This window comes from Benincasa hispida, chromosome 10 (assembly GCF_027475165.1).
Source record: "Benincasa hispida cultivar pf3 chromosome 10, pf3_genome.v1.1, whole genome shotgun sequence".
NCBI lineage: Eukaryota > Viridiplantae > Streptophyta > Magnoliopsida > Cucurbitales > Cucurbitaceae > Benincasa > Benincasa hispida.
The window spans coordinates 21,235,022-21,248,599 of NC_143487.1; the positions used below are offsets into that span (position 1 = coordinate 21,235,022).

General features: G+C 31.0%; 1 protein-coding gene across 1 annotated transcript; it reads right to left on the reverse strand.

The window, feature by feature from the left end:
- Positions 1 to 985: 985 nt before the first annotated feature.
- On the reverse strand, positions 986 to 5,031 carry LOC150033181 (uncharacterized). The gene is made up of 8 exons (XM_090305808.1): positions 4,553 to 5,031; positions 4,352 to 4,464; positions 3,150 to 3,199; positions 2,797 to 3,027; positions 2,525 to 2,677; positions 1,583 to 1,678; positions 1,454 to 1,474; positions 986 to 1,358 (listed from the first exon to the last, which is right to left on the reverse strand). Exons 1-8 carry the CDS (start codon positions 4,813 to 4,815, stop codon positions 1,191 to 1,193), a joined length of 1,095 nt encoding a protein of 364 aa, XP_090161934.1. The 5' UTR covers positions 4,816 to 5,031; the 3' UTR covers positions 986 to 1,190.
- Between the last annotated feature and the right edge of the window lie 8,547 nt (positions 5,032 to 13,578).

The window sequence follows — 13,578 nt, forward strand, 5'->3', positions numbered from 1 at the left end:
CAAATTTACATATTCTTATTATTATAGTTAATTTGGAGATACATTACTTACTGATATGCTAAGAGAAATACATTACATTTTACACCTATTTCATACAACCCATTAATTTGCAATAGTTTTTTTTTTTTTTTTTTTGTGACAAGTTTTGGAGTGGGGATAGAACCTCTAACCTCGAAGTTGATAATTTTTTTAGTGCATTTGATGTCCGTTGAACTATGCTCTTTTTGTCAATTGGAATTGTTCTTATCCTTATAGATATTTATATAAAATTGTTTCATGGATTACCCATTCTCCCCATCAAATTGAAGAAGGATTTTTAGAATGTATTGGAGATTAATTTTAGAGTATATTAGGCTGTTGTTAACTAATTAACATTATCATTTTATATAATTTGTTAATTATTAGAAGTTAATTTTAAAATTTAAAAAAATATTTAAAACCATTTCAAAGATTTTTCAGAAAAGGAACTTAGCCAATGAATTCTATATATGCTCACAAAGTTGTTTAACATTTTATTAGTGCTTTGTACAAAAGTAGGGTTGCACCCACCGAACCAAAAAATTGAAAAAAAATAAACCCAAACCAAACCAAATCGAAATATCAGTTTTTACCGTATCGGTTAGATTCAATTTAAATATTAATAAAACAAAAGAAAAATACAGTTTGATTTGATTTGGTCTACATCAAAGACGCTTGAGGTTTCTTTTCCTTCAACTATCTTTTTTTTCAAACTGTAAAACCAAACCACGTAAATTGAATTTTGCAGTTCAGTTTAGTTTGGTTTGATTAGGTTTTTATTTCAATTTCAGTTCAGATTTGACTTGACTCACAAAATCAAACCGTCAACATCCCTAATGGATAGTGTTTTATTTAAGAGTGGTCTCTTCTTTCTTAGCAAGTGTTCTCAAACTCAAACTCAAACTCAATCACAACCTTTCATTAGTTCTAAATATGAACCAACTGAAAGCCAAGATCCTTCCCCATCTTTACTAAAAGTTTTAACTTCCATTAGATTCTACAAACAATTCACAGATTAGGACTTGTCACATGAATCAGTCAAGCAGCAAGTAATCTGAGGACTGAACCCAATACAAAAATATAAACACAACCAATTCAATTCAAACTTGTATTCTACAAAATTGTCTGAATTATTATTGTTAATAAACCTATGAAGTTTTCAATACTTATCATCAAAGTGGAACTGTTGCTGTTATTGTAACATGTCTTGGGTCTGTGAGTCTTGATGTCACATTCACAAAGCCAACTTCTCTCATCTTTTCTTCCAAATCAGTAAGGTGATACTCATCTAGATGAGGTTCTGTGCTTTTTAATAAGGTAAAAAGTACTGGGGACAATTCCTGCAACATGATATCCAAATTCATCAAGATTTAATAAACTTTTTTAAGCTACTTTTTTTCAAACGTGTAAATAATTAATGTATATCTAATCATACCTGAACAACCTTTGATTTAGACTGCACAAGACAGAGAAGGCACTGTATTAGATTTGCTATTATGAAAACACTCATGTGCAACGTACATAGTATTCAACTAGTTAAAAAAAAAAAGCATAGACAACTTACCGCTTGGTCAGTGATTACAATTGTGCCACCAGGCCGAAGAACTCGAAATGATTCCTTGAGGATGTTCACTATTGCTACATGGGGACATTCATGGAACTAAAATATCATAGACAACAATCATGGTAGGTTAATACTAAGTAAATTTTTATATAACTGGACAATACAGGTCTCACTTGACAATAATTTGTACTTAGTTTTTTGTTTTTGAAAATTGTGCTTGCTTTCTCACAATTTCATTACCATGATCTTCACCTCGTGTAATGAAACAATTGGATTCTTAGGTAAATTACAGACACAAGAACAAGTGTATAAAAACTACATTTTTTTAGACTTCGTTAGATAACCATTTCGTTTTTAGTTTTCTATTTTTAAAATTTACCCCTCCCAAATTCCTTAATTTGGTTTTCACCTATCTGATAGAAACATTTGAATTGTTGGTCAAATTCTAAAAACAAAAATAAGTTTTTAAAACAAATACCTTTTTTAGTTTTCAAAATCAGGCTTAGTTCATTGGGAAAGTTAGATAATAAAACAAATGAACTTATAAGTTGAAATAGTGTTTATACACTTAATTTTTAAAAATCAATAATCAAAAATCAAATGATTATCAAACGCGATCTTAGTTTTCAAAACGGGCATTCTTACTTTCTTAAAAGTCCTACAGCTGCTTACATATTGGGTCTTGAAATGAGTTGACTACCATGTGTTTGTAGTTTAATCCTTGTTTTAGCCAACCACTTTGGTCCCCAATATCTTTTTGATCCTAGTGTTACAAAGCAACTGAGTTCTTCCAATCCTAACCTTTCCAAGACATCAGAGACTATAGATTACTTGAAAATTTCACTCTATATAACTACAAAATTGTAGCTGTAAACCACCTCAAATTTTCTCCTTTACGGGAAAATTTCTTAGGACATTGTTTGATCAAAGAAGAATTCTTACCACATAAGAAATGGAAAGTAAGTCAAAAGATCTTGAAGGCAAGCTAGTGTCTTCTCCATTTCCATGCAACCATCTTATTGCATTCTTTCTTGGAGCTTTTTTCTTGTCCATGTATTGAGCCACAGCAAGGAAGTAAGGAGACAAATCAAGTCCCTATAGCAAATGAATCAGACATAAAAAGTTGAAACAAAACTGAAGGTTAATTACCTATACAAGCTTCAAAGAATTGAAGTTTTTCATTAGGGAAGCTAATGGAGAGGAAATTTACTCACTGTTACTTTAGCTGTTGGAAACTTATCAGCCAGTTGCCTTGTACCAAAACCTATTGAACAACCAATGTCAAGAATGTCTAGAATAGGGTTTCCTGAATACTTCAGATGATGCTCTTCAATCCTACGAAGCCAATTTCCAAATACTATTTCCTTCGCTTCATCTACCGAAGAGGCATTCGGTACCGCTCGCATAATCATCGACATGGTTGCGGGCTGTACTTCTGCTGCAGCCTACAAGGAACATATACTATGACTTACAAGCATAGCAGGTATTTACTCATCATATTCAACTTTTGTTCGACGTATGGAAGTCGGCCCAATTGATGCTTAGATTCTGTAGAATAGTCACTTACAAGCCATGAGAGATTACCCTCGTCATATGCATGGAAAGGCTTTAGGTAATCTGTTCAACATGAGCAATATTCTGATCAATTACAGAACAAGCTTTCAGAAAACTTCCAATGCTAATATTAAATAAAAGAGATTTAAAAAGATCCCTTGATATATATGATGCAAGTATACAGTGTTTTCTTTCTCCATGGTCAAATCCATTGTTGTTTTCAATACTAATACTCTGTTTGATAACCATTTAGTTTTTTATTTTTGAAAATTAAGTTTATAAATACTACTTCCATTCATAAGTTTCTCTACTTTGTTATCTACATCTTGCTCACGTTTTCAAATTTCAACAAACAAGTCAAATTTTGAAAGATAAAAAAAATAGTTTTTTATTTTAGAATTTGACTAGAAATTCAAGTATTTCTTAAAGATATGTAAAAGCACATAATAGAGAAATTAAGTAGAAACAAGCATAAACTTAGAAATGAGAAAACAAAAAACCAATTGACTATCAAAGAGAACCTAATTTTTAAACACTTGAAAAATCATTCCAATCAACGTGCTTATCACTTAAGAGTTTCTAACTAATAATTCTTAGTTTGTATGGATAAGAAATAAGATGGTACTGGCGCAAACTGCAATGACAGGACACCCTACAACAATTCAAAAACCTATTATCTTTTGGAAGTATTGACTTGACCATCTTATAACATTAAACTATGTAACTCGCTAAATCATCAATCAACTCAAAAGTTTAAGAAATCTACAGGTCAAAGGAAAACTAAAAAACTAAAACACATAATGCAGTAATACATCAAGGTGAAGAAATTAACTGTTTGAATACATGGTATGCAACTCTTCTTTTAGTGTTGCATTCTTTCACATATGGGTGTGTCTTTTCCTTTAATGATCTAACTTGAAGCAGAGTTATAACTATTAGAATGACCACAAAATTAGTCAGTAAATATGTCTTTTCGGAATTTTGCTTTTTCAGTCAATACTTTTCTCACCTACAAGTTCCTTGAAGTTCAGTTTACTCTACACAGTAGAGTTTGTATGATCTTGTAGAAAGGTGTTGGTTCCATAAGAAAAACAATCTCTCTTAAAGCTTGTACACTATAGTGATAAAATTGTCCTAACAAAACAACATGAATTCGTTAGGCTTACTAATTTTCTGGTTTGATGTGATATTATTCTTATAAGATTGGAAACTTACAATCAGGATAGACAATGGAGGGATTTTGAACACTCTCGAGTTCCTTATAAACGTCTGACTCCAAAATATCGGAAGTCAGGTTTCGCCATGGAATGTTCTTCTTCTCCGCTGTACTGTTCAAACCCACATACCAAAACTACATTAAACAAAAACCCAAAACCAAAATCAATTTCCCTAAAATAAGCGTTACAGAAAGTAAACCTGATTAAAACTTGTCTGGCGCCGAGCTTAAGAATGGAATAGAGGGGTTTGAAGGAAATGAGAGCACCGACAAGGCGAGACAAAGGGGTCTGTCCAGACCAATTGGGCCGCTCTAATTGCCCCTCCTCGAACACCGCCGCTTCAGAGCTCGTCGATGCCTGAAATTTTATGAATCCTCTTTTGGTTCTGCTATGTGATCTTGTTCTCTGTTGCCCGTTGCCGGAGATTAAAGCGAGCTGGTGGCTCGGTCCGCACAATGCCATTGATGATGCTTAACTAATTCAATCACCACCGCAAATTTGGAAGAAGAAGAAGAAGAAGAAATTGGAAACACAAGAAAACATGGGTCCATCCCGTATCTCTCGACATATAACTATCCTATTATGTAATGACACGTGGATTTTCATTACATTGCTTATCTTTTCCTTTTCAAGTAAGAGTACGAAAAGAAAAATACTTTGCTATCTTTCTGCCTTCCCGTCTGGAAAAAAATTGAAACATATATATATATATACACATATATATTATGAATATTATAATAATAAATAGATGTCCATTGCTTAGTGTCAGAAAAGTCATATGTCATTTTTCTTGTTGTCCTTGTGTCTTGTAATTATTCATGTTTGGTGTCCATATAAGTTTACATCCCACTCTTACCACTTTGCCTATAAATAGTGGCATTTAGTGGATCTTAAAATTACACATACATTGGTAAGAATTTTACTTCAAAATTTCACTAATTTTCATATTATCTAATTTTATAATTTTAATTATTTTATGGTTTTAGTTATTTTATTTTATATATTTAATATTATTATAATATATTTTCTCTATATCTGTGTGTCCCGTCGTGCTTCTCAATTTCACAACACATTATCAGCACGAGCTCCCGTCATTTTCTCTACTAAAGGTATGTTTTAAAGGTATGTCGATTTTTTCCCTTTCGTTACAATTAATAAATTTAAGTTATTTTGTATATTCAATATCTATTAAATTTATAACATAAGTACAATATTTTATGATAGTGCTACCATGAAAAAACTCACAAAATTAGAATTTTCCACCCTTGATATTAACGGTAATAATTATTTGTCATGGGTACTTGATGTCGAAATCCACCTGGATGCTATGAATCTTGGGGAAACTATTAAAGAAGGAAATACGAAATCCAGTCAGGGCAAAGCAAAAGCTATGATTTTCCTTCGTCATCATCTCCATGAGGGATTGAAAATGGAGTATCTTACAATAAAAGATCCACGTATCTTGTGGAAAAGAAAGGTATGATCATAAAAAAAAGTTATTCTTGCTAAAGCTTGTTATGAGTGGATGCACTTTAGGCTACAAGATTTTAAATTAGTAAGTGATTACAACTCCACATTATTTAAAATCAATTCGAAATTGTTATGCGGAGAGAAAATTACTGATGCTGATATGTTAGAGAAGACATTTTCTACATTTCATGTCTCGAATATGCTTCTGTAGTAGCAATATTGAGAGAAAGGTTTTAAACAGTATTCTGAATTAATTTCATGTCTTCTCGTGGTCGAATAAAATAACGAGTTATTGATGAAAAACCACGAATCTCGACCAACTAGAACAACACCATTTCCTGAAGTGAATGTTGTGAATGTTAATAATCGTGGTCGAGGTCATGACCGTGGTAGAGGAATAAATAATTATTATTTTCGTGGTGGTCGTTCTAATCATTTAAATTTCAAAAGAATCACACAAAATGATGATCACAAAGGAAAAGCTCCACAAGATAAAAATTCAAAGAGTGTTGAAAATAAATGCTTTCAATGTAGAATGACTGGGCATTGGCCACGTACGTGTCATACGTCAAAACACTTAGTTGACCTCTATCAAGCCTCCTTGAAGGAAAAAAGGAAAAATATGGAAGCAAATTTTGCATACTAGGATAATGATATATTGACACATCTCATATGACAAATTTGGATGTGATAGACTTCTTTGAATCTCTTGAAGAGAAGATTGGCGTAGTTGATGGAACATCAAGTGTTTTTTTTTTTTTATTTTTTTTATTTTGAGAATATCTAGACTTAATGTTATTGTTTTTTTAAGTGTTGTTTTTTTATTGTAATTATTTTCTTTTACTGAAGAAACATGGATCATTTTCATATGTTGGGTGTTTAAAAAATGAGCAAAGAAGACCTCTGTCTGGCAGACAATGCAATTACACACAATACTTATAAAAAAAACTTTTCTAAATTGACAATGTTGAAAGAAAAAGTAAATACTATATCAGGTTCTGCAAACTTGATCGTAGGTTTTGGAAAAGTAAATATTATTTTGCCTAGAGGAACAAAATTTACAATTGACAATGCATTGTTCTATAGTCAATCAAAGAGAAATCTTCTAAGTTTTAAAGATATACGTTGCAATGGTTATCATATTGAGATTGATAGTAAAAATGTGGAATATATATGCACCATATCCGTTGTCTCAAATGAAAAACTTATATGGGAAGAGTTGTCTGCTTTATCTTCTAGATTATATTATACTCATATATGAGTAATTAAAACATATGCCATAATGAACCTGAAGTTCATGAATCCAAACATATTTACAATTTGGCATGACCGATTGGGTCGTCCAAGATCTATAATGATGAGGAGAATTATTGAGAATTCAAATGGACATCCATTGAAGAACCAAAAGATTCTTTAATCTAATGAATTATCATGTGATGCTTGCTCTCAAGGAAAATTGATAATTAGACCATCACCAGCTAAAGTGAGGTCTGAATCACCTGCACTTTTAGAACGAATTCATGGTAATATATGTAGACCTATTAACCCACCATGTGGACCATTTAGATATTTTATGGTATTAATAAATGCATCCAATAGATGGTCACACATGTGCTTATTATCAAGTCGAAATCTTGCATTTGCAAGACTACTTGCTCAAGTAATTAAGTTAAGAGCACAATTTCTTGATTATACAATTAAGATCATTCGTCTTGGTAATGCTGATGAATTTACATCCCAAGATTTTTTTTTTTTTATAATTATTGTATGTCAATTGGGATAAATGCTGAATATCCTATAGCTCATGTTCATACAAAAAATGGTTTAGTAGAATCATTTATAAAACGTTTGCAATTAATTGTAAGAACATTACTTATGAGAGCTAAGCTTCCTTCATCTTTATGGGGACATGCTATTTTGCATGCAGCGTCACTTGTAAGCATTAGGCCAGTAGCTTATCATAAGTACTTGACATTACAATTAGCTTATGGTCATGAGCAAAATATTTTACATATGAGAATTTTTGGGTGTGCAGTATATGTTCCAATTGTTCCACCATAATGCACTAAGATGGGTCCTTAAAGGAGGTTAGGAATATATATTGGATATGATTCCTCATCAATTATTAAATATCTTGAACTCCTAACGGATGATGTATTTACTGCACGATTTACTGATTGTCATTTTAATGAGAGAAATATTCCAAAATTAGGGGGAGAATTAAGAAATTAGAAAAAAAATTGCATGGAATACATCGTTATTGTCTCATTTAGATTGAGGATGGAAAAATTTCCTGTAGGTCCCCGACCCAATCGGGGCAGGGAATCCTTTGTTTGACCGGGGACAGGGGCCAAACCGGGGATTTAAATCGGTCCTCGATCGGGGACGGGGAGGGGATCCCCCCCTCGTCCCCAACCTCGAACCCAATCCCCGTCCCCACCCCGTTTTTTTAATTGTTAATATATATATATAGTAATTGTAATAATAATAATATATTACTGAAACAGTATGTTTCAGTTTTTTTTCTTTTTTAATTTTAAAAATATAATATAATAAATTTAAATTTTATTAATTTATAATAAAAAAACCATGTAATGTTTAATTTAACAACTATATATAACAATAATACTAATTTCCTATATAAAACTTACAATTTTAATATAAATATTAAATTTAGTTAATTTTAAATAATAAAAATAATAAAATAATAAAATAAAAAACAGACGTTTTTCTCCATGGGGACTCAAATCCCTGAACGGGATTCCCCGACCCCAACTCCCCAAAATGGGGAATGGGGCGGGGACGGAGATTAAAAATCCTCAAGGGAGGGGGATGGGGAGTGCACCCCCCTCCCCCCGGCCCGACCCCGTTGCCATCCCTAATTTAGATTCTCGTACAAATCAATATGAAATTGAAGTTAAGAAAATAATTTATTTGCAAAATATAGCAAATCAATTACCAAATGCATTTATAGATGCAAATAAAGTAACTAAGTCACATATACCAATTGCAAATGTTCCATAAAAAATTAATATCCCAACGCAACAAGTTTTCGCTCATGAGTCTGGAACATGTCAAAAGCATGGTAGACCACTGGATTTCAAAGATAAAAATCCTCGAAAACGAAAAATAATTAATAGTGAAAAAAATTTGGTTGAGGATGTAAATACCCATAAAGAAATCCTTGACATGACTAGTGAGGTAGGTGAGATACTTAAAGATAAGAATGAGATATCAATAAACTATGTCATGTCAGGAAAAAGATGGAATCAAACTAATGTAATTATTGACAACATTTTTGTATATAATGTTGCTCTAGATATTATATCTTAAAATGAGGATCCTGAACTAAAATTTGTTGAAGAATGTCGACATAGAAAAGATTGGCTTCAGTGGAAAGAAACAAGTGATGGAGAATTAAATTCACTTTTAAAACTTCAAGTTTTTGGACTAATAGTCTGAACACCAGAAGGTGTTAAACCTATGGGATACAAATGGGTATTTGTGAGGAAAAGAAATGAAAATAATGAGGTCACAAGATGTAAAGCAAGCTTAGACTAGTTGCACAAGGTTTTTCGCAAAGACCTAGTATTGATTTTGAGGAGACGTATTCTCCGGTGGTGGATACAATTATATTAAGATATTTAATTGGCTTGACTTTGTATAAAAGTCTGGATATGCATCTTATGGATGTAGTCATAGCATATTTACATGGATCTCTTGATAATGATATTTATATGAGAATCCCATAAGGATTTAAGGTACCTGAAACATATACATCAAATTCTTGGGAATGGTATTCAATAAAGTTACAGAGATCACTATATGGATTGAAACAATCAAGACAGATATGGTACAATTGTCTGAGTGGATATTTATTGAAAGAAGGATATCAAAATAATCCAATATGTCTGTGTGTTTTTATAAAGAAATCACAATAAGGATTTGCTTATAACTGTATATGTTGATAACTTGAATATAATTGAACTCCTGAAGAACTTTCAAAGGCAATAAAATATCTTAAGAAAAAAATTTAGATGAAAGATCTTGGAAAAACAAAATTTTGCCTTGGTTTGCAAATTGAGCATTTAGCAAATGGAATATTTATTCATCAGTCTACTTATACTGAAAATTTTTTGAAAAGATTTTATATGGATAAAACACATCCATTAAACATTCTAATGGAAGTCCGTTCATTAGATATAAAGAAAGATATATTTTGACCTTGAGAAGATAATAAAGAACTTCTTAGTCCTGAAATACTATATCTTAGTGCAATTGGTATACTTATGCATCTTGCTAATAATACAAAGCCAGATATTGCATTTTCTGTAAATTTATTAACAAGATATAGTTCTTTTCCAACAAAAAGACATTGGAACAAAATTAAGCATATACTTTGTTATCTTAGAGGAACAATCAATATGAGTTTGTTTTATTCAAATAAATCAAATTTTGATCTAGTTGGTTATGCAGATTCTGGATATTTATCTGATCCACACAAAGCTAGATCTCAAACAGGTTGTCTGTTCACATGTGGAGGAACTACTATATCATGGTGATTGGTGAAACAGACCATAACGCTCACTTCCTCAAATCATGCTGAAATTCTTGCAATTCATGAGGTTAGTCGAGAATATGTATGGTTAAGGTCAATGACTCAGCACATTCATGAAATGTTTGACTTATCTTCTAATAAAAATCTTCCAACAATATTATACGAAGACAACACAACTTGCATAGCTCAAATCAAAGGAAGATATATTAAAGGAGATAGAACAAAACATATTTCACCGAAGCTTTTCTACACTCATGATCTTGAAGAAAATTGTGACATCACTGTACAACAAATTTGTTCGAAGGATAATCTGGCAGACTTATTTACAAAGGCATTACCAATCGCAACTTTTGAAAAATTGGTGCACAACATTAGAATGCAACAACTTAGAGATCTTAAGTGATGTTTTCATGAAGGGGAGTAAATATATTGTATTCTTTTAGAAGTATATATTTTATGAATTATGTACTCTTTTTCCTTCACTAGTGTTTTTTCCTATTGGGTTTTTCCTAGTAAAGTTTTAACAAGCCATATTTCATATATATATATAGGCATCTAAGAGAGAGTATTATGAATATTATAATAATAAACAGATGCCCATTGCTTAGTGTCCCAAAAGCCATGTGTCACCCTTCATGTTGTCCATGTGCCTTGCAGTTAATTATTCATGCTTGGTATCCATATAAGTTCACATCTTACTTGTCATTTTGCCTATAAAAAGTGGCTTTTGGTGGATCTGAAAATCATACATACATCAGTGAAAATTCCACTTTAAAATTCCATTAACTTTCATATTATCTAATTTTATAATTTTAGTTATTTTATATATTTAATATTATTTTATAAATATATTGTTATAATATATTTTCTCTATATCCGTGTTCCCGTCGTGCTTCTCAATTTCATAACAAAATAATGTTTGTCACGTGCAAAATGTGATCCGACTATTTGGTGGACCGTAAAAAAAAAATAAAAAATAAAATATCATTTTGATTTATATTTTGATGTTTGTTAAATTATAGTTGGTTTAAATATTATTTTGATTCTAGAACTTTTTTGTATTTTATTCTTTTTGGTCCTTAAACTTTTAAAATGTCTATTTATCCGTTAATAATTTGACAAAATAGTGAGGTGACATCCACATGTACTTCTTTCACCACCCTTTTCATCCTCACATTCACATGTAATTCGAGCCTATCACCTCTAGCTTTGCGATCAACAAAATTGCATTGCCATCACTATGACTCTGTTCTCCTCTGCTCCCATTCTTTCCTAGGAAGTCCACATGGTGCCTACTCGCCCTAAAATAAAAGGATATTTCATTCTTTTGTTAAGCGCTAATGAAGGAATAACTTGAGGGACTTAAATAAAGATTGTTTAAAAGTTCCAGAACTAAAATGAATGTTTTGAAATTTCAAAGATAAAAAAAGAACAAAATTCAAAGTAAGTTGTGTATTAGAGTTAATTGTGTAGTAGTAGGTTTACTAATGTTTATTAACCATGGTTACTTGTAGTTACTTTCTAACTCCAATGTAACTATATATATTTTATATAGATTTATATAGACTAATACGACTTATTTGATTGAGATTAATTGAATGCACAATTCGGAAAAAGAAACATTTGGGTGGTATTCCATATATTCTATATATTGTAGAGTTCTTTACCTTGTTAATTCAATTTCCAATTCTTGGTCATTGAGATTCATGGGCAATACCGATTAATATTTTAAGGATAGATATTACCTCTCATTTTCCTTGTTCAACTAAATTGAAATGATTGAAGTTTTTCTATTTGGAATCATATTAAGTCTAATTCCTATTACTTTTGTAAAATACTCATTTGGACGAGGGCTTCCAAAAACATCGTAAGCTAATAAAAACGGCTTACTTATATCATGATATAAGATCAAAATGAAGAAATCCACTTATGATAGGGTGGATCCCCTACGATATTGAGTAGCGGTGTAGCATCAGATCCTAAAGAAAGTAAGTCTTTTCTTTCTTACGAAGGAAAATCTTTCAAATAGCATAGTAAAAAAAAATTATAATAAAGAAAAGAATAAATAACTAAAAAACCTAAAATCAAAATAATAAAAATCAGAAAAATAACAAGAATTTAAAATATCATTTGAATTCAAAAACAAAAATACTATCTAATTGAGATTAACATAAATTTCTAACTAATACTAGCTAAATTACTAGCTATATATTTATACAAAACATTCATATTTGAAAATATTTATCAAAAGAAAAGTCCCATAAAAGCATAGAAATTAATAATTAATAATTAAAATTAAAAAAAAAAACAAAGTTTTCTTATTTGAAACGCCTTGTGATCTTCAACCAATTTTGGGAATCTCGCATGTCTATCATTTCACCACCAAGGCATCTTGAAAGTGAATCATATTCCATGAATATGATATCTATCTAGTGTGATGTATGAAATATATGACAAGGTGGAGTGTTAGAGTATTTCTGTTGCTCGGTCATATCATATAGGTCTGAGTTGGACATCTAATTGCTTCGATTTGAATTATATCAAATATTAGGAAGATGAATAATTCCTTCTAGAATCCTTTGTTCCCTTCATTTTTTTCTATTCACCATTTACTTATCTTATTTTTAATATCTAATCCATTTTATTCTATTAGAAAAAAAATAGATACATTCAATGACATTTCAATCTGACACCAGTGACATAATCATATCGCTCCTATTTGTATTGAAAAATAAAGAAATAAAAAAGAGGTAAAATAGTCTTCCTCACAAGATCCATACTATGATGAGTAATGTGGTACAAGTCATTCCCGAAATACGGTAGAAAAAGAATATAAACAAAAACAAAGAATTTTTTTTTCATAATTTTTTGATCATACATAATTAAATCATAAAATTGCCAACAAGAATTTTGTTTTTTACGAACTTGATGTTGATAAATCCACATATTTAGCAATTCATTTCGGGCAATTGAACCTTCCTAAACTGTTTCTTTTTAAGAACTAAAAAGATTTGTGCCAAAATAATAGATGCAAAAAAGAACAAAAGATCATGGACACGTAATGGATCTTGAAGGACTTCTGTATCTCCCTGACCAAATCCTCCCATATTAGGATTACTCATTAATGGTTGATCAAGTTTGATAGATTCACCATCTGTAACAAGAAGTTCTGGTCCTAGAGGGATAATGTCAACACT